We start from the raw sequence: 27,818 nt of genomic DNA on the forward strand, positions 1-27,818 counted from the left end.
CACCATGGCGAGCCTCCTACGTGTTGTGGTGGCCAGCTGCTCGGCCCCTGTGTTCAGCGGTGTTTCCTGTGTGAAGCTGCAGCGCGGCGGTGGCATCAAATCCTCCTGCCTTCGCTTTTTCCAGACACATCAAGCGCTCGGTCGATGTGCCAGTCCAGGTAAGACACTTTGCACACACACTGTGATTTTGGCGAGGCCATACGTAATAGAATGACTTACAGAAAGCATCTAATGCTACATTTGTGCAAATAATAATTTAACATTTACGAACGGTAAAGTAGCAACATTAAGACAATGCATGAAAACAGACATTTCTTTCAGTAGAAAGCAACACAATGTTTCCCACTGAGGTCACATGATCTTTTAAAGTACACAGCGTGACAAAAGGTAAATTACAACATGGATGTTATATGTACAACATGTATGGAAGGCATAGAGGTTGTGATGTCAATTTTAATATGTTCCAACTATCCTTGAGCAAATGAAACGGTTCCAAATGTAAATATTTTGATAGTGTGCCAGTTGTTGGACATTTATTGACTGCATGCCTACATTAGTTTGCAAGCTATAAGATACTGAGAATTGCATCAACTGTAGCTTGTACAGCTGCCATGTATAAGTGGTGCTGTAGTTTAGAAATGAGTTTAAATGTTGCTCTTTTTTGATCGCTCACCTGGCTGATAGTTACAGCCTATAAGCTGCTATTGTTGGGATTGTACAGGTTAGATGATGCATGTTAAGTGTCACTCTAGTGCTACATGGTCAACCCTGTAAGCAAGAGCTGCAAAGTGACCTGGAATGTAAAGATCGAATCATTTGTTTAATCAAACGTTCTCTGGTTCCAGATGTGAAGATGTTCTTGTTTATGTGCAAGCAGTTACATAACCACATTTCCTGTGACATAGCTCCTTTGTGACATTTTAAGTCACTTGTTATCCAGCTGTTGAGGTTTATAGACCACGTTTTACTACAGATGGCAACGCCACCTGTAGCTTCTGCATACATTCTCATGTACCGGTGTGTCAGGTGCAACATGGCAGGTGGCGACAAACTCATCGCATAAATCTACTACGACTCTGCATTGAAGTATTCTATTCATACCGTTGTCCTTCGTTGGCCTTGGCAACTGGTAAAACCAATATATCATTGTGATGTGAATATGCTGTAGAGTAGAGCGCTACCCATTCATTCTTTTTTCCCCCCATGCTTATTCCTTTGTTATTTGTTATTTATTGTATTTGTTATGAAGAAGATTTAACCCCTGTTTAGGAAAAGTAGAGATAAATACAACCAGAGGACATCCTTTAACCTTCTACTGTAGCGTTTCCTTTAACTCTTTTTAAAAGTCTACCATAGAGGTCAGTGTTGCTACCTGCACTTGCTTTCAATCCCAAGGTCACATTTAGCGCGTGCGGTGTGTGCTAAAAGTCAGTACCAGCTTGTTGCAGGTGCTTCGGGTCTGCGTGTGCTGGGTTTATGATTGGCCGTAGTGTCTCTGGATGTATAGGTGGGTGTTTAAGGGGTGCCTGTGACCTGGTTCATGCTGACATTCCTGCAGTGCAGCTAGCTCCAGTAACAGCTGGCAGCGGCTATTCTGGACACAAGTATAAGTTTACAGGCACATGCATGTGCTTATGCTCTGACCTCTAGGGAGCCTATAGACATACAGTACAGACTGACGCAGTGTGTCGATGACAAAATGACCCTGCGCTTTAGGAACTGACATTCTCAAACTGGCAAGCACTACCAGCTCAGATTTTTGATGTTTGTTTGTGGGACTAGTGACATGAGTACAGTAATTGTATGAATGAGGGAGGGACTTTTTTCTCAACCTGTCCATTGCCTTAAAGGTGGATTTAATTTGAGGTGTTTGTTACCTGAATAAGGCCTAATAAAAGTGTTGAATGCACTTCCTTCCTCAGAATATCTTTTAAACTTTATAAGTCCTACATTGTAGTAGTAATAATAATAATAATAATAATAATAATAATAATAATACTAATACATTAGATTTGTATAGTGCTTTTCTAGAAACTCAAAGACGCTTGACAGAGTGAGTGATACAAAAATGAAATATATAAACTGAACAATTGTACATCCTTGTTTGCTTGCTAGCAGTCTTCTTCTTCACGTGAAACAACAGGAGTGTATTGAGCTGCCCGCGTGCAACTGCATGTGTATCCTCGTGGTCGGGCACGCTTTCTTTAATCTACATGTTGAGGTTCGTAGGTGATTGTGTTATCTCTACATTGAGATTCTCAGCTGCTCTTAATGTACAAGTCTCTTAAAACACAAGAGCATACATTTTTAGGGTTATGATAGTTGTTCAGGCATCTACTTAATTTGAACTTGATCTAAACTGCATTTGTGTAACATGATGGGCAGGCAGCACATGGGATAGACTACTCGGCTCTCTGGCTCTAATCACTTCAGCTGATTGCTACCTGAGTGCTACATGTGTTGGCAGAAACAACCGGGACACACGGTGGCACGTGGTGACTCTTGGTGTATAGAGTTGAGGGTGAGAGCAAAGGCAGCCTGTCAGAGGCTCGTGTGTTTATGTATAGACACGGAGAAGCAGGGAAAGAGCTGCAGTGGAATTTTCCATAGGAGCTAAAATGACATGTGACCTGCGGTTGGATACTAGACCTGAACTAAAAGACACAGAATGAACTGGCTGAAAATAACAGCAACATTGTGACTCTTACTGTCTGACTTTAAATAAAACAAGCTGGCTGTTTGGGATTTTTTCCTTTTTTTCTTTTTATGTGCCAAGCTGGCTGTGGGGCTCTAGAGATATCAATGTCAGTTGTTCACTTCAACATTTGGTTAAGGCCTGACCGGTCATTATATTTTGTTCAGACATTCACGTCCCCCAAAGGATACATTCTAACTATTTTTGTGATTCCCCCCCAGACTTTTCTTCTTGTGCTAAAAGCAGATCAATGTTTTCAATTATCAAGTGATGTATATTCATAGTATCTACCTCCCCATGAAGTGGCACAACAATACATGCAAAACTAAAGACATTCCCATCAGCCTCAGCTGTACTTTGTGTTCAGAGCTAAATAGCATGCTAAGTACAGCCTCAAAGAGCCACTAACATGGCTGTAGCCTCTAACTGTTGCTGCTTGACACTGACCTAGTCTGTCCGTCTACAAAGGCCGTTGCACATACAGCACAGTATTTATGGTAAACACAGTTTTAACTCGACTCATGGCCGTTTCCGGAAGAGATTCTCCTTGACGCTGCAGAGTTATCTATGTCGCAAATCATGAGCTCTGACTTGTGAAAGGCAAAAGTAGCAACGATCCACAATCAACAAAGTAACTGTAAAGTACAATAGTTTGTCTTTCTTTCTGAATGTTTTAAATGAATGAATTACAGCGGTCACTTATGTCACTCTTCCGTATTGTTTCTCTTTGCCTCTGCAGGTATTCCCTACAAACAACTCACAGTCGGTGTACCCAAAGAAATCTTCCAGAATGAACGTCGTGTGGCAATTTCTCCCGCTGGTGTCCAGGCGCTCATCAAGCAGGCTTCAACGTCGTCGTGGAGTCTGGAGCCGGAGAGCCTTCCAAGTTCCCTGACGAGCAGTACACCCAGGCTGGAGCAACAATTAAAGACATTAAAGATGTCTTGGCATCTGATGTGCTGGTCAAGGTAGGATTTAAGTGTGTGTTTGCGTGGGGGGGGGGGGGTCTGATGGTTCACCAAGGCCAGAGTGAGGGAGGAGGTGGTAACTGGTTAGGGTTAGTGGCTGTAATGCATAATCTAAATCTAAAGATGACGTCCTTTCACACTCTCTGCCTTTCCAACTCCCTCCCTAGGTTGAATAGATTCGATAGAACATCCTACATTTTACGTGCACAGCTGTTAAGTGTGATATTTGGCTCACATTCTCGCTGTCCTGAACTCTTTCAACCAATACCTCTGCTTCCAGGTCCGTGCTCCCGTTTTCAACCCCGACTTGGGTGTCCATGAGGTGGAGATGATGAAGGACGCGGCCACTTTAATCAGCTTCATCTACCCGGCTCAGAACCCTGAGCTGATGGACATGCTGTCCCAGAAGAAGGCCACCGTCCTGGCTATGGACCAGGTGCCCCGAGTCACCATCGCCCAGGGTTTCGATGCACTGAGCTCTATGGCAAACATTGCAGGGTATGTTTGTAAATATTGACAAATGTGTCTGTTCAAATATTTTCTAATGTCTTAATTGGACATGTTTAGAAGCATGCATTGCAGCCATATTGCTTGATGTTTCACTCTTCTGCGTCCCTTCAGGTACAAGGCAGTTGTGCTGGCAGCCAACAACTTTGGTCGCTTTTTCACTGGACAAATCACAGCAGCTGGGAAAGTGCCACCTGCAAAGGTGTGTAGTATGAGTGTGTGTTTCTGTAGTTCTGTTTCTTTTCTTGGCAAAGAAGAGAAGTATTATCGTGCTGTAAGTGTGGATGTGTCTATGCCAGTTTTAACATGCGAGATCACTGCATCGGCCATGCCAAACTATTTCCTGTATGTCATGTTATGCTAGGTTCTGATCATTGGAGGTGGCGTGGCTGGATTGGCAGCAGCTGGTTCTGCCAGGTCCATGGGAGCTATTGTCAGAGGATTTGATACCAGGTTTGTTTTTAATATTATACTGTGTGTGTGTGTGTATATATTGTTAATGGAATGAATACAGGCTTTAAAGATTGTATTTGAGCAGAAATGGATGAAATTATTGTATTTTTTTGTTACCTGCTAATATGATCAGATGTATTGAATTGAAAACTGCAATGACAGGATATGCTGTGCTGTGCATGTGATCATGGTAATTAAAGCATTGGTAGAAACTGTTCAAGACGATCACAAAAAATGTTTTGGGACAATGAGTTGGTAATGAAGGAGTGACAACAATATTGTATAATTTCCACATTATTTGATTGCTATAGATCATATTTCAGTCCTGGGGGGCGACACGCAATTCTTGAATGCCAAACAGATATACGTTGTTTTAATAAAGAAGTCTGACAAAGTTCCTTCTGCCTGACTAAGAGAATCCCCTCTCCCTCCTCTCCCAGAGCTGCAGCTTTGGAGCAGTTTAAATCTCTGGGCGCAGAGCCGCTGGAGTTGGATTTTAAAGAGTCAGGAGAGGGACAGGGAGGCTACGCCAAGGAAATGTCAAAGGAGTTCATAGAAGCAGAGATGAAGCTGTTTGCCAAACAGTGTCAGGAGGTCGACATTGTCATCACCACTGCTCTTATCCCCGGTATGCACAGACTCACGCACAGCTTTAAACACTGACTGTAAATGTGAATAGTGAAGGACACATTGCTAAGGCAAGCAAACGAAAGGTCGTGGATTATGTATTCTGGGGCAGATAGAAATAAAAAGGACCAGTCATGGAAAATTGAACATGAAAAATAATTTTACCAGAACATATTTTTACAACAAATCCACATTTGTTCCATTATTGTTTCAAGAGTTGTTGTACTTTTGTATGGCCGTGTGTCCACAGTAGCTGTACTGAATATGTTTCACTTCTTGGGGAAAGTGTTTATGAATGCCTTGATGTTTCCAATGCAACATTTGTAGGTAGGCGTGCACCCATCCTGATCACCAAACCAATGGTAGAGAGCATGAAAGATGGGTCAGTGGTGGTGGACTTGGCTGCTGAGGCGGGAGGAAACATTGAGACCACAGTACCTGGAGAGCTGTCGTTACACACGGTCAGTGAACATACTCGCACCAAAAAGACGAAACGTTTTTTGGTTGTATTGTTTTATTTATTTATTTGTTTTTGTTAGGGAGTGACGCATATCGGCTACACAGACCTGCCCAGCCGTTTGCCGACACAGTCCAGCACTCTGTACTCCAACAACATCACTAAGTTGATGCGGGCCATCAGCCCCGACACGGAGAACTTTTTCCTCAATGTCAAGGAAGCGTTTGACTACGGGACCATGGATCATGTCGTCAGGGGATCCGTTGTCATGCAGGTACGTTGTCTAATGTGGGCAGCAGCCGAACAAACATGCATGCATGCATGTGTACAGCTGACATGTCACACACATTTCTCAGCTGATACGCAGGTTGCATCCATGCAGTCAGAGAGAACATTGGAAATGACCTGCAGGTCCCTTTCACTGTCACTAGATGTCACCCTAAGAACAAATGTTTTTCCTCTTACACTTTCTATTTAGAGCATCTAGAGTCAAGTCAGTTGCCAATCGAGTGATGTCCCCTCGATAAACGTAAAACCTTCTTCTCCATGTGGACATTTAGAAAACTGTGGCTTTGACATAATGATGATAATAAAGATGCAACCACATCCACTCAGAATAGAGAAGACATAGCAAAGATACTTATAATCTAAAAATGCATTGGGCTTCTCACTCCCTCATTATTTTACTTTACTTTACTTTACTTTACTTTACTTTAATAATATTAATAATAATAATAATAATAATAATAATAATAATAAGCTTTATTTGTATAGCACCTTTCATACATGAATTGCAGCCCAAAGTGCTTCACAGCAAAAACATAACAATTAGTACAAGGACAGAATAAGAGCATTTACAGTACAATAATCACAGTGTTGATGTAAATGAGTGTGAAATAGCATTAAAAATAGTATGAAAAAGCATTGGAAATCATGCCAAGTTTCCGTATCTGTGCCGGGAAAACTATCGGAGCCATATTTTAAAAGCATGAACTCAACAATGGGCCCCTGTGGCCTTTCAACCGGTTTACTCCCTTTGACTTTTTACGTTTCTCTGCTCTTCCCCCCCCTGATTTAATAACCATTGCATCATTTTATTACCACTTTTGATAATGCTTTGATTTTTCTTATTACTCATCAGTTAATTTGTCCAACTGTGAGACAAAAATGTCCCGAAACAAGTTTTTGTTAGTTCATTACAATTAAAATATATGACGGTCTGCTCATGCTTTCCTAATATCACAGTCTATCATTCTCAGGATTTAAGATGATAAAAATTAAAAAAAGAGCCTGGAAAAATATTTGCTTGTCACAAATTCGCTGGTGTCAGTGTATATGTCGGCCGATGAGTAATATGAGGGCATCTGACAACCAGTTTAAAACACGTTGCAGTCCAGAGCAGATGCTACTTTTTGTGTTGTTTGTGCCTCTTTTTTTTTTCTTTCTGCATTTGAACACATATTAAACCGATTATATTTCCAAACTTTCCTACTTTGAAAGGCTCCCCCCTGTTTTCTTTTGTGTGGTAATTTAGAAACCGTGTTGCACAAGTTCATTTTTCAACTGTGAAAAGTCCTGCTCACAACATATCTTGGTCACGGTTCTGAAAATGTAACGGATCCTTAACAAAATGTTGTTATGTGTTAATTTAAAATAAGAATACCATATTGATTTTGGGGGTTTTTTCTTGGCCTTTCTTCAATATCCAGTCAGTAAGGTGGACTCGCATCATTTCTAGGTATTGGTGTTATATTTTAGGGAGATTATTTTAGCTGTAATCAATCTGTAGAGTAAACAATCACATGTCTGATCGCAGTAATGCTCACACATCTTACAAATGATGCTGAAATGCACATATTACTTACTGTTCTTACTGATCATTAATTTGCTTACTTTGATCTTGACAGCATAGTCTAACGTTTCACAGATTTACGAATGCAACAGAGGATATTGAACACCATCAGGTGATGAGATCAGGGGGGGGGGGAAAGCAGAGATCATATTTGCTCTTAATAAATGTAATTTGATATTGTTGATATAACTAATGATTACTGTTATTCCCGTGCGACCGGTTCTCTCTTCTCAATAAGGTGTAGGTAACTACAAGCCGAGCCATTAATATGGTGGTTAGGGAAGATTGATTGAACTCTGTTTGTTCTCTCCCCCCCCCCCCCCCTCTTTCTCACTTTAACCTCATCATTGTCACCTCCAGGATGGAACAAACCTGTTCCCCGCTCCCCAGCCTAACAATGTGCCCACTGCAGCTCCTCCTAAACCCAAGTCTGTCCAGGAACTAAACAAAGAGAAGGCTGCACAAATCTCCCCCTTCAAGGCCACACTCACTACTGCTGGCATGTACACTGGAGGTTAGTTGAATGTGCCATTTTAGACTTTCTGGTTAAGTAAAGAAATTGTGAAGATGCTCTGAGAGCTCGGTTACAAGGTTTAGTGTTAATTGTCTACATTGGCTCTTCAGGGATGTCGAGGTTCTCCCAGAAGGTGAAGCGTAAGTTAATAATGATCAGCTTTTTAGGTCACTGCTGGACGGTGCACAGGAGGCGAGAAGTGACACACACACAGACACCCTGTTAGTGTCAGGAAGTGTGCATTGTAAAAAAAAAATGGCGCCATGCTGAGTGTGTGTGTGTGTGTGTGTTTGAAGTAGCGCTGTAGTGAGTGGTTCCCATGGTGCCACACAGCGCTCTGTAAGTGCGCCACATGCAGTTAATGCTGTTCACACATTGTTTAGGTGTTCGAGTAGTTTCCTACTTAACACCGCCACACAGCTGCTCGTGTTAGATGCTCTTTTTTAAAGAGTGAGAACTCTCTTTGTGCTTGTTAGCGTGCAATGGAATGTAGTCGTTTTAATTATGGTAATTGAGTGGCTGTCATGGATATTAATAACTGATTTTGCTACACCAGATGCGCCCGTAACATGCCACCTCTCTCGCAAATGTACCAGACAAATTGCTCTTCAACTAATAATTACGCCAGTCTGTTGAAGTAACAGGAAATAAGGACATCTTGGGTGGTCAGGTGCCTACCCCATGCTGCAGTCAATAAAATCTGCTTATAGTTGCATATCCAAAGCTCCCTTATACTAATTAAGCTGCTACTTTTAGATCAAAGGGTTTGAACAAATAACAGGATAGGAAAGGGAAAAACTTTTCGCCTACACAAGAACCTGACTTTCTAGTGGTTTTTGTTTAGTGTGACATTGGATAGTTTTCTGTTTTAGGGCTCACTGATATATTCAACCTGCGACAAAAGGTTAAAAGTGAAAATGACCTCTTGTGTTATGGGGTCATGAGCTAAAACGTTTGGGGACCACTGTGCTGCAATGTATGCTTCTAAATATACTTTACACTACATGTTAATTATCTCATTGCTTTTCGGATTATTTTAACAAAGTCTGCCCCCCCCCCCCCCACGATATCTACTGTTAATGTAGCTCTCTTTTTCTCCCTTTAACCAGGTGCTGCCACCCTGCTGGGTCTGGGTCTGGCGGCTCCTAACGCCGCCTTCACTCAGATCGTCACCACCTTCGGTCTGGCTGGCATCGTGGGATACCACACAGTGTGGGGAGTCACTCCTGCTCTGCACTCTCCACTCATGTCTGTCACCAACGCTATCTCAGGTTGGTTGTGTTTCGTGTGTCTTTTACAAACATCTTTCAGTAGAATGCAATCCAGTACACCACCGCTGCTCGCCGCAGGCACAAGGTAGCGCTCAACATTATGATCTGAAGTCTGCAGCAAGATAAAGTGTTGCATTATTTTCCCTCCATAGACACCGATCCTTTACTATTGAATTCAGTAAGATGAACGTTTATAGAGGAGAATATATTGTTATGGTCCATCAGAGAGGAAACGTATCTTTAGAACAACATGAACATACACGATTACATTTTAACACGCAGTATACTAGTAGACAATATAAACAAAGTATAATAAAATAAAGACCCAGCTATAGGATCAAACATGTCACATGTGAGTCCAGCAGGACCCTGCAGCCACGCTGGTTGCTTCTCAGAGTCCAAATAAAAACTTTAAAGATTGTGTCCTTATTGTCAGCTGCCGCTTAACAGAGGGGTTAAGAGGTTAGAGAGGTAAGTGCATGTGTGTGTTCCCGAGGCTTTGATCACTCTCAAGACCCTCACTAGGGTAGGAAGTAATACACCGTTGGTGATTTTTGAGGGTCAGGGCTCTTTTGCTCGTTTACTCGTCCACACAGCCGGACATAAGAACTGGTTTGCGGAGCCCAGCAGTGCAACAACTAGGAGACCTTTTTAAAACGTTTATTACTCGCACCATTACCCTGTTTTCGCTTTCCCATCTTCACACATCTTACTTGTTCCTCTGGGACTGTGTCCTTTTTATTTTCTGCCCCGGTATGTCTTCTTGAAGTTCACTATCTTTTACTCTTTTATTTTTTTCTTTCTCCACATTTTATAGCAAAACTTTGTTCACCAGATCATCACTGAAGATCAGTAGAATATGAGACTGCAAATAAAGAAAATGAATACACATTTAAGTTCAAAGGGTTGCTCCTTTTTCTCCTGAGGTATTTTCCCTTTTTTATATTTGGTGTTACTTTATTACCTTTTTTTTTTTTTTTTCTGTCACTTACTGACTGTGGTTGTGCCAGGCATCGTAAAGACACACACACACACACACACACACACACATGCACAGACATTAGGGAATCCTATTGGAATTTAGTTTTTGAGTGAGGGACAGTTATATTCTTCATGGGGAGATTAGTGTTACAAGCAGTGGTGACTCTGACTGGTGGCTCATGTTGAATTCTTCAGACACTGATCTCATATCCAGTGGCTCATTGAGATGCATCTTTATATCTGTTGTCTGATAGAAACCCTTTAATCTACTTGAGAGCACTGATTCACTGTCGCACTCTGCCTGGCAGCAGATGTTTGTCTCACACCTACAGGACGTTGGCCCACCCAGGACATGCATGTGTGTGTCATAGGTGGTGTGTGTTTGTCCACTGATGCCTACTGGCTTTCTTGCTGGCTAATATATTAGTTGTGGTGGCCAGGCTTGCCTTTGATCTCTGTCTAAATGGTGTAACTGAACCTCCCCCCTTTTTTTTTTTTTTTTTTTTTTTTTTTTTGGCTTCAATTAGCTCATAAAAAAAGTGTGCCAAAGTTGGGTACATCTGTTATTTCAATATGTCAGATAAATGTTTAATCAACATTTAGGTAAATGAAGTATCAGACTCTTTATCACAGACGTGCAATATTAAAAGCTGCCAAAACATTTTTTATATTGGGACATCCCTAATAATCTTTTCAAAAGTCTCTTTTCAGAAAAGCAAGAAGAGGCTTAAAAATATGAGTTGGCAGTGTATACACACATATTTAGAAATATACACTAAAGCACCATATTCAGTGATCAGAGAGGCATCGACTGCACACAGAGGCCAAAAAGAACATGAATATCCAAATGTACAAACTCCTAATACCATGTTTTATGGAGCCAATAACTCATATCTACATATATATCATATATGTATATATCATATATATCTACAGTCTATATAATGTTACTAATCCAATCGGTTGAGATCTATGTATCCAACAGAACAAAGCTCTTCAAGATTTCAAAGGCTTTAATATCAGCATAGACTTGCAGACATTAGTAGCATTGAAAACAACTTACAGAAAGAAAAGAAAGAAAAAAATGTAATTAAGGAAGTCCTGGTACAGGGGTTTAATTTGAAATAAAGAAGTGTTAGGTAATTAAGATCAAGCTAATATTTGATTGGCTAAAACACAAGAGATATCGGGACATTGCGGGCATTTGTAGAAGTTTAAGTTGTGATTTATTTATATATTGCATTTCCAAACAGTTTGTTAGAAAATTGAGAGGCGGAGCAATGCAGCGAGTGAACTTTGCAAAACGTGTGTATTTGAAAGCGTACTGAACAAGTGTGCAGATTAGATGTGAGGTGTGTATGTAATTTTGTGCCAATTTAGTTTATGAGCACAACTTGCTTATCATTAGCCTATAGAGGGAATTGCTGATCAGTGGCATCCTCACACACTTTTAGGTGAAAATATACTACACATGTTGTTGTTCCTGTGAAATCTGTTTTTATTATATGCTCATCACAAACAAATGTTAAATGTTTCCTGCTGTCGTCATCTCTCTTATAATGGTGGAACTTTTAATTGGCCTGTATTTACATAGTAAAAGTTATGAAATGATGTTTGGCAGCATTTGAAACGTGCTTCGTTTAGGATCTGCTATACGCACCAGTTATAAAGTTGACTTTGTCGGTGAAAAAAAAAGAGGCTAGAGAGAGAAGGTCAAACTTTTATATTTGCCTCCCATTTGAAAAGTCAAACACTATTCACTTGAAGCACCCACATGCTCACACACACATGCACTCTCTGTTTGCTGGTCGACTACATTTACTCAAACACAATTCCATGTGAATACAGGCTCCCGGGGTGCTGTGTGATGCAACTTGCTGCCTGTAAGTCATTACAGGGCTGATAGTTATCAAGGTTTCCTGAGCCTCTTTTGATAAACACACACTCCCTCTCTCTTTATCTCTAAATCTTCCTATTTCTGTCTTTTCCCAATGTGGGAAACAGGCAAAGTATTCTGAGCTTAAGAAGGCCACTCTAAAATGTCTGTAGATTGTGACCAATGATACTGGGTGTTAAGATTAAGGATTTGTAAGTAACATATTCACTAGGCATGGGACGATGTGCAAATGTCATGTCACGATAATCCCGTGACACGATATTTGACATGAAGTTATTTTTAGTGCGATTCACAAATTCTCCTGATCGTTAACATTTGCTTGAAACTCTTAAAATGCCCTTGAAACTAAATCTGAAATGAGGTAATCATAAATCACATGAATAAGGATACATACAAAATAATTATACATGATGATTCATGTATTTATTTTTTAAACCAGGCTCTATTTGTTTTTACTTTTCTACAACGATGGCACCATAGAGAGATATTCACGATTATCCCGATAATAGAAATTCACTGATCAACTTTCTTTACGTTTTTTCTCGCGATCTGTGATACAATCCTATACTGCCCTCTCTTTAACATTCACCAAAGGTTTTAATGTCCTGCATGAGTAACTATGAAAGAAGACGTTCATGAATTCTAAAATATCCACGTTCTGCAGGTCTGACGGCTGTGGGTGGTCTGTCCCTGATGGGAGGCGGCTACGCCCCAACAACTACTGCCGATACCCTGGCTGTGCTGGCTGCCTTCATCTCCTCAGTCAACATTGCTGGTGAGTCACCCGCACATAGACACCTCACAGTGATCCCCGCCAGTTACAGCAACCTTTAGCCAATAAAATATCTTACTTCGATTGAAGTGTTTTGTATTGATTGTAAAATAACATGCTTCGAACCAAGTTTTGCAGCTGCCCTCTCTACCCACCTGTTCAGACCAGAGTCGGCGGCTCTGGCTTGGACCACACACACATTCATCCCTGCTATTAACCTTAATAATTCCCATTATAATGCCAAAGTGTTCTGGAGTCATTTTTATACTCATCACTCTCTTAATAGTCCTGGAAAATGTAGTGTTCCTCCAGGGCAGAGCCAGGAATTTGTTTTAATTTCTCTGGTTAGCTCACAGCTATATACCAGGGGAGACTTTGACGCAAGAGAATGAATAGTTAACTTGAATAATGGCTCAGTTCAGCCTGTTTTGTTTTTGTTCAATGCAGCGAAGCTTCTTTGACTTGTGTGTGAGATGCAGGGGTTTTAAAGTTCAAGGCAAGGCTGTGAATCCTGCCACAAATCAGGCCCTCTAGGCTGCGTGGCATTACTGTTCAAAGCACCTATTAGTCTTTTAGATTTCCCTTAACGAAAGCATGCTAAAATACCACAGCCTTTAATCGACATACCTAGTTTCATTTTTGATCTTCTACATGGGTTCGTTTCCACACGCACATTTCTAAGAGGTTTACCACATTACCCATAAACCCCCGGGAACAGAAAAAAAAACATTCCATGGAAAGGGACGAAACACAATAGTGAAATTTAGCTCCAATAAAACGCACCCTGAAATGTTTTAGTCTGTCAGTTTGGAGGAACAGGTTCCTGGCCGTAGCTTCTTGTTCCCTTTGTGTCTTCACAGCCGTAAGATGTGGGAATACATGGAAAACACCTGGGCCTGTTGAATATCTTGAGATGAATATGTTCTCACAATCCACATTTTATTGTGCGCTATCAGATTCCACATTCCACATTGTTTTTACTGCTACTTGTTTCAGTTATTGAGTTCAATCTTATCATGAACTCTGATTTTATAAGTGGCTTAAAATAAAATGCATTCATGCGCCAAACAGACCAGCTGAAAGTCTTTTGTTGAACGTTTGACTGCAAAAATGGATGACAAGTTAATGGCAATATGAGTTGTCCAGACTGAAATAGATCAACTATTGGATGGATTGCCTTGAAATCTTTATAATTTATGGAAAGTGGATGAATCCTGATGACTTCAATGATCCCCTGACTTCACCTCTAGCGCCACCATGAAGTGGAGATTGGTTGTTTATGAGGGAAATGTCTCAACAACAAAATTGATTGACATTTACATTTGTTAGACATTTATGTCTCGCTCCCTCATTCATGGCTGAATTTGGTGATGCTCTGACTTTTCTAGCACCATCATCAGGTCCAATTGAAACTTTGATTTATACCCAAATATCCTTCCTTCCTTCCATCCATCCATCGTCTACCGCTTATCCGGGGTCGGGTCGCGGCTCTACTCAAAGTCTCTCACGGATGGCTGAGCTTCTCACCCTATCTCTAAGGGAGATGCCAGCCACCCGTCTGAAAAAACCCATTTTGGCCGCTTGTACCCGTGATCTCGTTCTTTCGGTCATGACCCAGCCTTCATGACCATAGTTGAGGGTATGAACGAAGATCGACCGGTAGATCGAGAGCTTTGCCTTCTGGCTCAGCTCTCTTTTCATCACAACGGTGCGGTAAAGCGAATGCAGTATCGCCCCCGCTGCTCCGATTCTCTGGCCAATCTCTCGCTCCATCGTCCCCTCACTCGCGAATGAGACCCCGAGGTACTTGAACTCCTTCACTTGGGGTAAGGGCTCATTCCCTACCCGGAATAGGCAAGCCACCGGTTTCCTGCTGAGAGCCATGGCCGCAGATTTTGAGGTGCTGATCCTCATCCCAACCGCTGCACACTCGGCTGCGAACCGATCCAGTGACTACTGAAGGTCACAGACCGATGACGCCATCAGGACCAAATACCTAAATATCTGCAAATCTAATGATGTTACCATCACCCTCAACTATACTTTGTGTTTACTGCTAATTTTCTAATGTTAGCATGCTAACACGTAAACTATAATGGTTAACATTGAGAACATTATACCTGCTTGACATCATTGTGTTAGCATTGTCACTGTAAGTACGTTAGCATGCTGATATTAGCATTTAGCTCTAAGCGCTGCTGTGTACAGTACAGTCTCTCAGAGCTGCTGGCGGGGCCTGCAGACTCTTAGACCTCATGACTTGGCCAGTGCAAATGATCTAAATATATATAACCAATATAATAAAGTAGTGATTGGATACTGGCTTTGCGTTGTTTAAATACATGAACATTCCTCCAAATATATAAAATATTGACTCGGATTGGTCAGCAATAATATTAATCAGATTATGTTGCATGTTTTAACATATGACTAAAATGACATGGAACTGGTAAAAACAAACAGCTGCTAGCCTCTGATTCACCATGTACATATGGCTGCCTTGCTACGATCATGCCAGGAGGTAAAAAAGGAGACCTACACAGTAATGTGAGACAGTCTGCTCCCGGTTTGACGCTTTTGAGGTTTTCTACTTAAAATATTTACACTGAAATAAAGTAGACTCATTAAATTCCTAACGTTGGTTATTAGGCTTGGCAAGCGTTTTTAGCAATCGACTTTGAAACACCTGTTAAAAATAGATACTTTTTGTGTACTTCAGGTGCCTCGACCTCTTACTTTCTCTTTTGTTTTTGCCATCTTGGACTTTTCTTTATATAATTAAAAACTATTTTTTATGAACACTGTTCTGTAAAACTGCTTTTAAACCAGGATTTTTGTGCCACTGTAAGTACAGGTGTGTTCATTTTCTCTCTCATCCAGGTGGTTTCATGGTCACTAAGAAGATGTTGGACATGTTCAAGCGTCCCACTGATCCTCCAGAGTATAACTACCTTTATCTGCTTCCTGCTGGTGTCTTTGTCGGTGGCTATGGTGCTGCTCTGCAGGCTGGATACAACATTGAACAGGTGCGAGAGAGGATGTTTATGCCAGGTCCCCTGTGTTTTCCCAGATGTAGTACAGGACATTCCAAGTAAATCATTTGGCCTAATGCCATCTACCTATGGTTCCTCAATCTTTGTCTTGAACCCTCTTTTCTGTTCTGGGTCTCTTTTCTCTCACAGATAATGTACTTGGGCTCAGGACTGTGCTGTGTCGGTGCCCTGGCCGGCCTTTCCAACCAGAAAACAGCCCGTCTGGGTAACACTTTGGGTATGATGGGAGTCATGGGGGGAATCGTTGCGACTCTGGGTGCCCTCAAACCGAGTCCTGAGCTCCTGGCACAGATGAGTGCAGCCATGGCTGTGGGTGGTACTACTGGTGAGTGTGTATTTTGGTCAAAAGAAGGAGAAGGCAGACTTGCAGGCAAACTGTAATACTTTTACAATTGTGTTGCAGCAGATGCAAATTAGTGGCCATTTGTTTTTCATTGTTTGTGTGTGTATGTGCATGTATTCCAAGATTGGCCAAATTAAGCAGCAGGTGCGCAGAGACAGCTCTGTGATGTTTACATCAAACGCAACGTGACTAACTCCCCTCCAGACTCGGGAGGTCTGTCAAATGGTCAGCAGCATGTATTACTCACTTTCTCTCGCTCGTTCAGGACAGTTTGATCATTTAAATGCTAATTGTGCCAGTAACAAAGCGTCAACCTAGACTAAACTATCCACACAGACAGTAATTCTTGTTTCCAGATACAGCAATGTTGCAGGGCTTCCTGTAGGACACGCACACAAAGTGTAGACCCACTCAAAAACCTGGAATTTCCCAGAACTGGCCTCATCAGCAACACCTGGTTTCTCAGATGGACCCACTTCCCAGCAGTCCTCCGATTGTGTGTTCGTGTGTTCATGTGTGCACGTGCTTGTGATTTGCATGTTATTAATGTAGGATCACAACACTTTATTTATTTGTTCCCCCCCCCCCCTTTTAGGCCTGGTCATTGCTAAGAAGATCCAGATCACTGAGCTGCCCCAGCTGGTGGCTGCCTTCCACAGCTTGGTGGGAATGGCTGCCGTGCTCACCTGTGTGGCTGAGTACATGATCGAGTATCCCCACTTCGCCACTGACCCTGCAGCCAACCTCACCAAGATAGTCGCGTACCTCGGCACCTACATCGGTGGAATCACTTTCAGTGGCTCTCTGGTGGCATATGGAAAACTGCAAGGTGAGAGGAACGCAGTCGTATTCATATTCTCTGCAGAGCAAACGTTTACTCTTCCAGATGCTGATGCACCGACAGAACTTGCATCCTTTTGATGTTATGATTTTAGAAATGATTTTATTTTAGAATATTTTTGCAACTTCTTAGTTATTTAATTATTCTGAGTAATTGCAATCATCATTTGATTCTTCGTACAGTCCATAACCACCAGTTGATAAGCGAGCTGTGAATTTTATTGCACATAAATATTTAGAGGTAATAAAACGACCAAATCACTCAGTAACAGGATTAATACTATGTTTTGGTTGGTTGTTTGGAATTACTGCTGCCTTCAGTAGAGTTCATTGAGTTCATGTCAGTCCCAGCAGCTAGGCTGTAATTTCCTGTAACTTCTACATGACATGGTGGCTGCTGAAGGATGAATCTAACTCTACAAGCTTTTTTTTACGCTGTCTTAATTCATACCTTTTCTAAGACAAGTTCACAGCTGATCAATAAATAAATACAAGTATTTATGAGCAGCTATTAGTTTTTTGAATTTATATTCTCTATTAAACGCTCTCTCTCCCTCCCTCCCCCCCTCCCCTCTTCTCTCCATGCAGGTTCTCTGAGCAGTTCTCCCCTGATGCTCCCTGGTCGTCATGCTCTGAACGCCACTCTCATGGCCGCCTGTATTGGTGGGATGATTCCCTACATGCTGGATCCCAGTTACACCACAGGCATCACCTGTCTCGCTTCTGTCTCAGCTCTCTCCGCTGTCATGGTATGGCGTGTGTGTGTGTGCGTGCGTGTGTTTCTAGCGTCTGTATTTGCACTCAGTGAGGCCCGTCAATAGAAAAATATGTATTTCAATATTGCAGATTGGAATTTTCATCCATGCTGACAGGCAGAACACGTAAGAAGGTTGTTAAAAGACTTCCAATAAAAACAGGAATGGGGTTAGGGGTTTTATAGAAGAGGCTTCTTGCACAGGTAACAGTAGATGTCCAGATAGTTGGTCAGAGTCAAGAGGTGAGCAGAGAGCTGTTAACAGTCTGGCAGCCTTGCCTTTGTAAGACTTATTATATTAGTCTCCACTATTGTTAAGTCATGCTTAACTTTTGATAATGTGCCACAGAGTTGTGTCAGAGACAAAGATGTCCATGGTCAGCAGTACAATATAGATAATTTGTCCTTAATATGCGTGCGTGCCAGATCAACCTCTTGCATGAGTGGCAAACATCAAAGAATAAACAGCAACTCCAGTTACTGTTGACCTCTGGAGACCATTTTATTATCGAGGAAATGTTAGTTCTACATGTTGTAATATTTCTACAGTAGGTCATTGTAATTGACATCTGCAGGAAAAACATTTTAAAGAAGTTTATTAATTTCAAGGACATAAAAATATACAGTAGAAGTCAAATGCCCCCTGATCATGACGCCATCAGACATACTGTATGTGAACTGTGTTCACAGGCTTTGGTAGCTTAGCTAGTGAAGTTTGGCAGAGCAGACGGAGGCAGGGAGCATAAGTTAATGTAACTACTGTATACAAAGTGACATGTTACAATTTCAGCATTTTGCTTGCTTTGCATATTTCCATACGTTGCTAGGAAAATGGAGAATTATGGAAATTATAGTTTTTTTTTTAAGGCATCACGGTGGGGTTCATAATCGGTACATCACTAAGCTAGCTTGTTTCGGTTATTATGGAGGGAGAATTCGCTTCTTCTATACAAATCGCTTGTACAGGAGCTGGTCCTCACATCTGCAATGGATTAAACTGCTCTCCTGTTTTCTTCTTCTCTCCTTTAGGGTGTAACCTTGACATCAGCTATTGGAGGCGCTGACATGCCGGTGGTTATCACAGTACTGAACAGTTACTCAGGCTGGGCCCTGTGTGCCGAGGGCTTCCTGCTCAATAACAACCTGCTGACCATCGTCGGAGCTCTCATCGGGTCGTCTGGAGCCATTCTGTCGTACATTATGTGTGTGGTGAGTGAAGCACAGTTTTGAGTCACAGCAACACTGTTGTTGCATTTCATGCATTTTGTAGATCAGGAAAGTTTGATGTGGTTGTTCCTCTTGTGTCCACCAGGAGGAACTCTAACTTTACTGCAGTAGATTCCTGTTCTAAATAATATCTCAGGTCACAAATGTGTTTTTTGAGGGATTTTCACTCACATTTCCTCTGATTGCTGTATTTTTCTACAAATAGTCAATACAATAAAAGCAAAAGGTAATTTAATCACATAAAAAGGAAAATCAAATATCTTTCTCCCCTCTCAGGCCATGAATCGTTCACTGGCTAACGTGATCTTGGGAGGCTACGGCACGACTTCCACCGGTACAGGAAAGCCCATGGAGATCACAGGGACACACACGGAGGTCAACGTGGATCAGACCGTTGAGATGATTAACGACGCTCAGACCATAATCATCACTCCAGGTAAGACATGCGCACACACACTTCAGAGATCTTGTACGCGAGTGGAAAAACATGGTACTTTGACTCTGCCAGTCATGTTTTGGTTTTTTTCAGCATTAGTGAAGTGCTTGTTCTGTTTATTTAACCTTTTCTTCACCCATGTTACATCACCATTTTGCTAGGCTAATTGACAAGTCATGGTAAAGTGGCCACACACACACACACACACACACACTCACTCTCAAGTTTCTGTGTGGTCGTCAGTCCCAGGTAAATAGACATTCTACAGTGCAGCGTATATACATGCAAGGTCAAGGGTAAATGAGGGCATGCTGGGTTTATGTTGACAATTCAAGTTCTACGTTCAAAGTTGGCTTCTAGTTCCTTTTTGTCGGGGTTAGAGCGCAGGGTCCAACCTTTGTTCCAGGTACATGCTTGTCTTAGTATCACATGTTTTCAATATCGGACTCTAAATGCGTGTCTGAACCTCCCACCTTGGTGCTGCTGTCCTAAAACCATCATTGTGTGTCCCGGTGATATTTCAGTCCTCTCGCCAGACTGTTCCAAAGAGTTGTTTTACTCACGTGGGTATATGTAAACACAGACTAAAGGCATCCATTCTGCTAATTGGTGATTCCAGTCACAGTGCTGACTGAGTGCCTGTATACAAAAATGAACTCTTCAGAGGAAACGTCTGCAATTTACAAGAATTAAAATGGTCACATGGTTGAAAGGAAGAATACAAGTGGAAAAGAAGTGATCCATGTAGCAGCATCCAATGTAGATCAAAGAGGAACACGACTGACTGCTGAAACCAAAAACAGGCTAAAGGCGGAGAAATCAGAGCGGAAATGAAAACGTGTTTATTAATTTTTTTTAATAATGGATGTACCATCCAAATGAATAATTCTCCTCTCTACCGTTGTAGTGCAAAGTCAGAGTAGAATTGTTATCCAGTGCCGTCTTTCAGTGAGCCCCCTAGTTTCCATTTTGACCATTCTCCCTAATTGGAGCCGTCACAGCCACTTTGCCTGATTGACATCTGTGGAAACGGTTAAGACTCTGCCTGATAAACATAAGTGTTTTCCTGGCTTCGTCTGGCCCATCTCTGCATGGCCTGGGTCCACTTGGGTTTTGTTTTTTTTATAGGAGAAACTCCAGAGAGAATATTGGAAGCACAAGGAATGAAACAGTGATGAAAATAAAAAAGGGAAGATCGTTTAAAATGTGGAGCTGGACTGCAGACAGTCGACCGTGTTTCTTGTAGAGTTATTTTTTCTCCTTTCTCGATGCTGAATTAGAAAGCTTGTCATTTTGACCGGTGTGATGTAACACAGTTTCTGACTGGTTGTTGTGACAAGGCTAGTAAACACCACTGGACCGTTTGACATGTGTTTGTGTGTGACGATGTGATAAAGATCAAGTCCCGCACACCAGCAATATTAAACATGAAAGAAGTCTCAAGCTTGGAGAAAATATACTGTGTGTGTGTGTATCCTGTCTACTAAGAGGCCATTTAAATGATTAAAAGGTCTTGTCTGGCCAAAACTGTTTGTAGAAAGCAACTTTCAACGGGACAACCAAGTTTCAAACGCCTGTTACCTGTCAATCATAATTTAGTTTTTGTTTGCCACGTGCTGCTTATTACATAATGTGTGCTTTTGGTCAGTTCGTTTGACCTTTCGTTAAACAAACTTGTTATTATTTCATGTGCTTGCTCGCTGTTGAGCAGTTGACCCTATTTCTGCGTGTGCCACTATGATTATTTTCATTGTTGATTAGTCTCCAATTAATTCTCATTTCATCTATTCATCATTTTGTCATCAGATAATTCTCACCTGTTGTTGTTTTAAACTCTCTTTCAGGTTATGGACTCTGCGCTGCAAAGGCCCAGTACCCCATCGCTGAGTTGGTGAAGATGCTTCTGGAAGCTGGCAAGAAAGTCAGGTAAAGGGCTGATGAAGCTAACTCCTCTACATTACGTTCATTTAATCGAAAGAAACCCAATAAGTCAGCTGTCACTTCTACAGATGGATAACTAGATGGCTGTAGAAGGATAGAAACGGTATGGATGGATGGATGTAAATGTAGATTTAAGGAAAGGAGGAAATAAAGTTCAACAATTTCACCCAATACAAGATGTAAACAGAGATGAGAGACGGAGAAGAGGAGTTGTGGTTTTGGGCTTGATGACAAGAAGATGGGACAAGACAGATAGGAAGAGACCTGTGTGCGAAGAAAGAATGAGAGAAAGGAAATGTGAAAGGAAGGACAAGGTACAGCGGAAGCTTGTGTAATTGTCCTGCCTCAGTCGTTTGATCCTGGCTGTTGCAGCTGCTGCTACTTAGAGCATTTGTACTTGATTAGAGGAAAGTGGGTGGTCAGAAGAAAGAAAAAAAAAAAACCTTCACCCTGATCTCTTACTCTTTCTCTCCTATGTTGCCCTGTTGTGTATTGTAGTGTATTCTCTTGATTTGTCACTTGTTTTCTTGCTCTTCATATCTGCCTGCGTAATCTCTCTACACCTCTCCCTCAGTCTGACTGAACCGTATTCCTCCTCCTTATACTCTACATCAGGGGTATTCAACTAAAATTCTAAGAGGTCCAGTTAGAGAAAGTTTCCGCGAGCAAAGGTCCGGAGCATCATATCAACGTCTGCACGTAATCAACTGACTGTCAAATCTAATAAAGAAAGTACAATTCAAAAACATTTAGACAATATTTATTGTCACTTAACATTGAACTATACAGATATATATAATACTGTAGATATGTATAATGTTCTTCTCGAGCTGCATTTAAAAATAAAAGAGAAAATAAATAGAAGAGCTTTTTGTGTTGACCCAAAATCCAAGCAGCTCTGAGGGAACATGAGCAGGTTGTTGGCAGTGAATTCATCATCATGTGCTCTGAGGTTTTCTGTGACCTCAGTTCAGACTTGAGGGTATGTTTGGTCAAAAAACGTTGTTCACTTTTCTCTTCTTGGAGAGCGCCATGTGTAGTTATGTTTCTCTCCCTGTCTGTGGCTCACTTGTCTCTCAGTTTTCTCTCCCTGTATCGCTAACTCGTCTAATCGCTTTCCGTCTGTCACTCGCCTCTCATCTGTCTGTATTCAGAGTCGCAATGTTTGCCGATTGGAATGCACAGATTTGATTGGCTGAGTAGCATCACGTGGGATGGCTTAACTCGCATGCAATTGGTCTGTGAGTTTCCTGAACCGCTAAACCAGTGCCGTAAAAACGAGAAAAGCTGCGCCGGTTAAAATAGAAACGCCCCGTCAACATTGAAAATACCTCAATAATTTATTGATTATAAGTCCGGATCCGGATAGGTCTGGGTCTCGGACCGCGGTCCGCCTGTTAGTGACCCCTGCTGTAGAGGATATTAACCGTATGAAGTTTGGAAGCACGACACTTCCTCTCTTCCCTCTACAAGGCCAAAGCCTTTGCGTCTTCCCACTGTGTCCTCTAATGCATTTAGACTGTATGGAATTACATGAAGGGCAGAACATTACTTTTTCAATCGGCAGCCACAGTCACTAATAGATCCCAGAACCGACGGGCCATCTGCACCCGGAATCCTCTTTAACTCGCCCAACAAACGGTAAATAAACCTCCAAACGGTGGTCAGTCAGAGAGAGCCTGGGGTCTGGTGTTAATTTCCTATCCTGATTACATGACATGGCTAATTGAGTTTGAGAGCGATGTATACCCAGTCAAACACATGCGTACACGCTTAACAAATAAAACCTTATGGAGGCTTGCAGTGTGTGTGTGTGTGTGTGTGTGTGTGTGTGTGTGTGTGTGTGTGTGTGTGTGTGTGTGTGTGTGTGTGTGTGTGTGTGTGTGTGTGTGTGTGTGTGTGTGTGTGTGTGTGTGTGTGTGTGTGTGTGTGTGACCAGACAATAATCAGAAACATCTCTCAACCACACATGTCCAAAATCTCCATCTTATTGTCTCTTTCTCTCCCTCATTTAATAAAGTCAGGTTATAGTAGATGAGGGTCAATAACCAGGTATATAGAGGAGGGACTGTGCTGAAGGACTCTTTTTATATTTTGTTTTCGCAGGTTTGGCATTCACCCTGTGGCGGGACGTATGCCTGGTCAGCTCAATGTGCTTTTGGCTGAAGCTGGTGTCCCATATGATATTGTCTTTGAAATGGAAGAGATTAATGAAGACTTCAGTGGTAAGACTTAGTCCTTTCTGTCTTTTACATTCTGTACCTGCCATCAATTTCTTAACTGATTCATCCAGAAGATGTTGTGACCCGACATGTCTGATTTTGCTGCAGCTTTTTAGAAATGTTTTAGGGTGGGCAGTTGCCATCTGAAAATAGTCAAAGGAATAGTTTGACAATTTAAGAAATAGACTTATTTCCTTTTTTTTTTTTTTTAAATATAGACTGGAGCCGGGGAAAGCTGTAGCCCCCCGCCTACTACTAGCAACCAATTTAGCGAATTATTCAGACCATCAGGGCGAAAACGAGAACAAATAAAACACCTTGAGTTGATAAGAGTGAAATGCGGAAAATCAGTCTAGTAAGCATGAAGTTAAAGGATTGAGATACGGTTTCTGATTTTAATTTGTTGATTGTCCAATCAGAAACGGACCTGGTCATGGTGATCGGTGCCAATGACACAGTAAACTCAGCCTCCCAGGAAGATCCCAACTCTATCATTGCTGGTATGCCTGTGCTGGAGGTCTGGAAGTCTAAGCAGGTGAGACATCTGGTACATGCATGTGTGATAATGAGGTTGTCCTGAAGCCCAAAAAAAATGCAGCGGAATGGAAGATTTTACAACAAGTGAACTGCTTTTTATCGCAACAACTGAATGTTGGAGTCCTCACCCTTAGAGGGGCCTCCATTTACACACACACACACACACACACACACACACACACACACACACACACACACACACACACACAGAGTTCCAGGTGCAGTCCCATCCTGATCCCATTAGTGGTGCCTGTGTCGCTGTGGAATGACGACATTCAGAGCATCCCACTGGCACCGCTCCGAGATCTGGGATTCATACAGTGCTCCCACTTGTTTCCACACACTTTCCCCCGGGGAAATCAAAGAGGACATTCTACCTAACCACACACACTCGTATGGTCGCACACAGAGACACACATACAGGTGCACAGATAAAAACTCGGTTTACAAAAAATCCTTCATAGGCACACACACTGACAAAAACATTTTTTTTTTACATACACTACTTTTAGACTTTAGTTGAACTTGTCCTAAACTAATTCTGAAGGAGTTTCAGGTTATAATTAAAAGTGTGTGTGTATTAGCATTACATTGATAGAATCCCAGTATTTTAAATGAAATCAATGTTGTTAAATATGTTAATACAGCAGCCGTTGGTGACTTAATATTTAATTTCAAACATCCAAGTTCTATTTCTAGCTCCAACGTCAATGGACATGGTCGTTGAGGAGAGAGGCTCATGAGGGGAAATATCTGGTTTTACTTTAGAAAAGTTGGCATAGTTTGAAACAGAATTTGCATCTCCCCACAATGTCTTTTCAAAGCGTCGTCTTCACTATTGTCGCATGTAATTATCCAATTAGAGACTAAAGAGTGTGTGTCTGTGACCATCTCCTCCCACTCTAGGTGGTTGTGATGAAACGTTCCCTGGGTGTGGGATACGCTGCTGTTGACAACCCCATCTTCTACAAGCCCAACACTGCGATGTTGCTAGGCGACGCCAAGAAGACTTGTGACGCCCTGCAAGCCAAAGTCCGCGAATCCCAGAACCAGTAAGGCGGACACCTCCAGTCGGAGCACACATGGAGCGAGGAAGGTCCAAGACAATGAGTCAAAAGTTTTTCCAAAAATATCTCCACATTAAGATGATCGTTGTCCAATTGTGACTCAGCGAATTCAGCAAAGATGATTTTAAAGGTTTTGGCACGCCCTTCCTATCGTCTATAAATGAAAGAAAGATTGCAAAGAAAATACGCTTGTGCAGTAGGAGCCAAGCAATGCAGATATTGTAGTTTCTCTCTTAGTGCTCCCACTGTGGTAATGTACAGGCATGTCTTTTATCTCTAGATATTAAAGGAAGGGTGCGTCAACAATCTGCATGTGGTCTGTGTAATCTAGGGAGCAACAGACGGTGTCAATATTCATATTAATGTGAAAACGATAAACAGAAATGTAGATGCATTAGGAAATTAGATATGTTCAATTTATCTTGAGATATTTTAGGAATTATTCAATAGTTGAAGGAGATTTTAGATGAATTGGTATTAACAAAGGAACAAAAGCAGAGACGTAAAGGTGAAACCCAAAAGAAAGCGCACAAAAGCAACTTACCCTGGTGAGTTTCCTTTATCGTGTCCCCTTGATGGCTCTTTGCTAATCAGACGCTAATGTCACACCTTCTTTTTCTGTACAAGTAAGAAGAAAAAAAGCAGAATAGTGCAACATTTTTGTAGAGTTCTTTCAGTTCCAGTTTTATACGGTATTGAGAGCTTTTTGTATTTGGTCTAATAATTATCATTATCAATAATGATTATTATTATAAAACATTAAAAAAAAATCACTTTTTCAGAAGTCAGAGCCACTTATAGAAAATCTAGTCATTCTATTTGCTTTTTTTCTTTTCACTTGCGCTCATGTCTTGTGAACTCCACCTTTTGCCTCTAGGGCAGCAGTCACACACGGGTCCAAAAACATTAAAGATCCATTCACACCTCGTCTATGAAGCATTTAAACCAAATGGATCTGACTTGATACCACAGCTGTCATGTAATGCTAGTAAAGACTGTACTACTCCTACAAACAATCACTCTTGTAGCTCAATGGCTTTTATGATGTTTTAGAACCAGGTGCATCACATCATGCTGGGTGGTTCTGATGTTACAGTGCATGTGATGCTAGCCTTTATGGTAAAGAAGGGTGTGGTGTTGTTTTTTTCTTGTGAATGTGGCTCTACTCCAATATGTGTGTCCTCATTATGTTTCTAGAGGGAAATGAAGGATCACTGTTTGTAAACTAGGGGCACATGTTAACCTGACTGTTGTGTAAAGAGTCTAAAGCAACATTCAATTCATTCAATTTGTTCGCCACATTTCAGAATACATGAATTGTTCAACATTATTATTATTAAGTATTGAAATAGTCCTTTACTTCCTTTGCCATGAATTTAAGAATGTGCCAAAGTTTCAATTTCACACTCAATCTGGATACATGTTACGGCACAAATATAGATTGAGTTGATCACTGTATAACCACTTGAGTAATTCTTGAACGATCATGGACAAAATGACAATAGCTCTCACTCCACATCTAACTAATAACTAAAAACACCAGGAACTTTGTCCATCAAGTTTAAAGTGTTTGCTGCCATCAATTGTATTACTTCCCTCTTCTGTTTTGATGGTCATGATACAGTAGCTGAATTGGAAATAAGTTTTCCTGTTGCAAGGTTTGAGGAACAAAATGGTCTTTAGATGACAGGCCAGCAGTCATCGATGCTTGTACAATCTCTACTCGTACTGTAAGAAGTTAGTAGTAGTTGTTTCACCCCGGGACCTGATGCATTGACTAGGACGACTCTCCTACCTCTCCATAAAACGACCAATAACTTTCCAGAGGACACAAATCTGACCAATCACCTTTTGACTGAATCTACCACAGGATTTCTAATTTCCATCAGCATACCTTAATTCAACCAATCAGCTCTCGTGTATCCTAAAACTGACCAATTGCCTTCTGTTATGTGTTCTTCTCACGTTGTTAACCATCAGACCTCAGTTTGCCGCCGGCTAGTTTATCGTATGTTATGCAAGTGTAGAGCTGCAGATGTCATTAGCGCTCATGAGGGTTATTGTTCTTCCATGTCAATTTACACAAATGCAGTCTTTAGGGACGGTTGGATTAAGATGTTTGCTTACTATTTGTAGCTTTTTGACATTTTTTAGATGATCAAATTAAGGAAGATGGAGAATATTAATATTTTTGCCTATGTGCCCTCCTATGCCCCTTTTTTCGTCTTCTTAAGGAAAGTATTTTTGTAAAAGGCAGCGTATTTGTGCAGAGCAAAAATGGGGTTTTGAAGTTGTACAATGTGTCAATGCACCGTGTTAGAGAGATGAAATGTACTGTGAATGTTTTTCCTCTTGTTTATCATGGAGCATTTTCATCCCTAATAAACCTGTATTTACACTAGAA

General features: G+C 41.4%; 1 protein-coding gene across 1 annotated transcript; it reads left to right on the top strand.

The window, feature by feature from the left end:
* Window positions 1-4: 4 nt before the first annotated feature.
* Window positions 5-27,818, top strand: nnt (nicotinamide nucleotide transhydrogenase). Its single transcript, XM_029444449.1, is given in 22 exon segments — window positions 5-158; window positions 3,435-3,533; window positions 3,536-3,663; window positions 3,944-4,161; window positions 4,285-4,372; window positions 4,535-4,623; window positions 5,064-5,251; window positions 5,578-5,711; window positions 5,790-5,981; window positions 7,920-8,073; window positions 9,183-9,344; window positions 12,887-12,997; window positions 15,875-16,020; window positions 16,177-16,372; window positions 16,986-17,219; window positions 17,819-17,979; window positions 19,014-19,193; window positions 19,488-19,647; window positions 21,492-21,573; window positions 23,695-23,813; window positions 24,230-24,345; window positions 25,254-27,818. Coding segments are annotated over 22 exon segments (3,261 nt in total). The 3' UTR covers window positions 25,404-27,818.

This window comes from Cottoperca gobio, chromosome 12, assembly GCF_900634415.1.
Source record: "Cottoperca gobio chromosome 12, fCotGob3.1, whole genome shotgun sequence".
In the NCBI taxonomy this organism is placed as follows: Eukaryota; Metazoa; Chordata; class Actinopteri; order Perciformes; family Bovichtidae; genus Cottoperca; species Cottoperca gobio.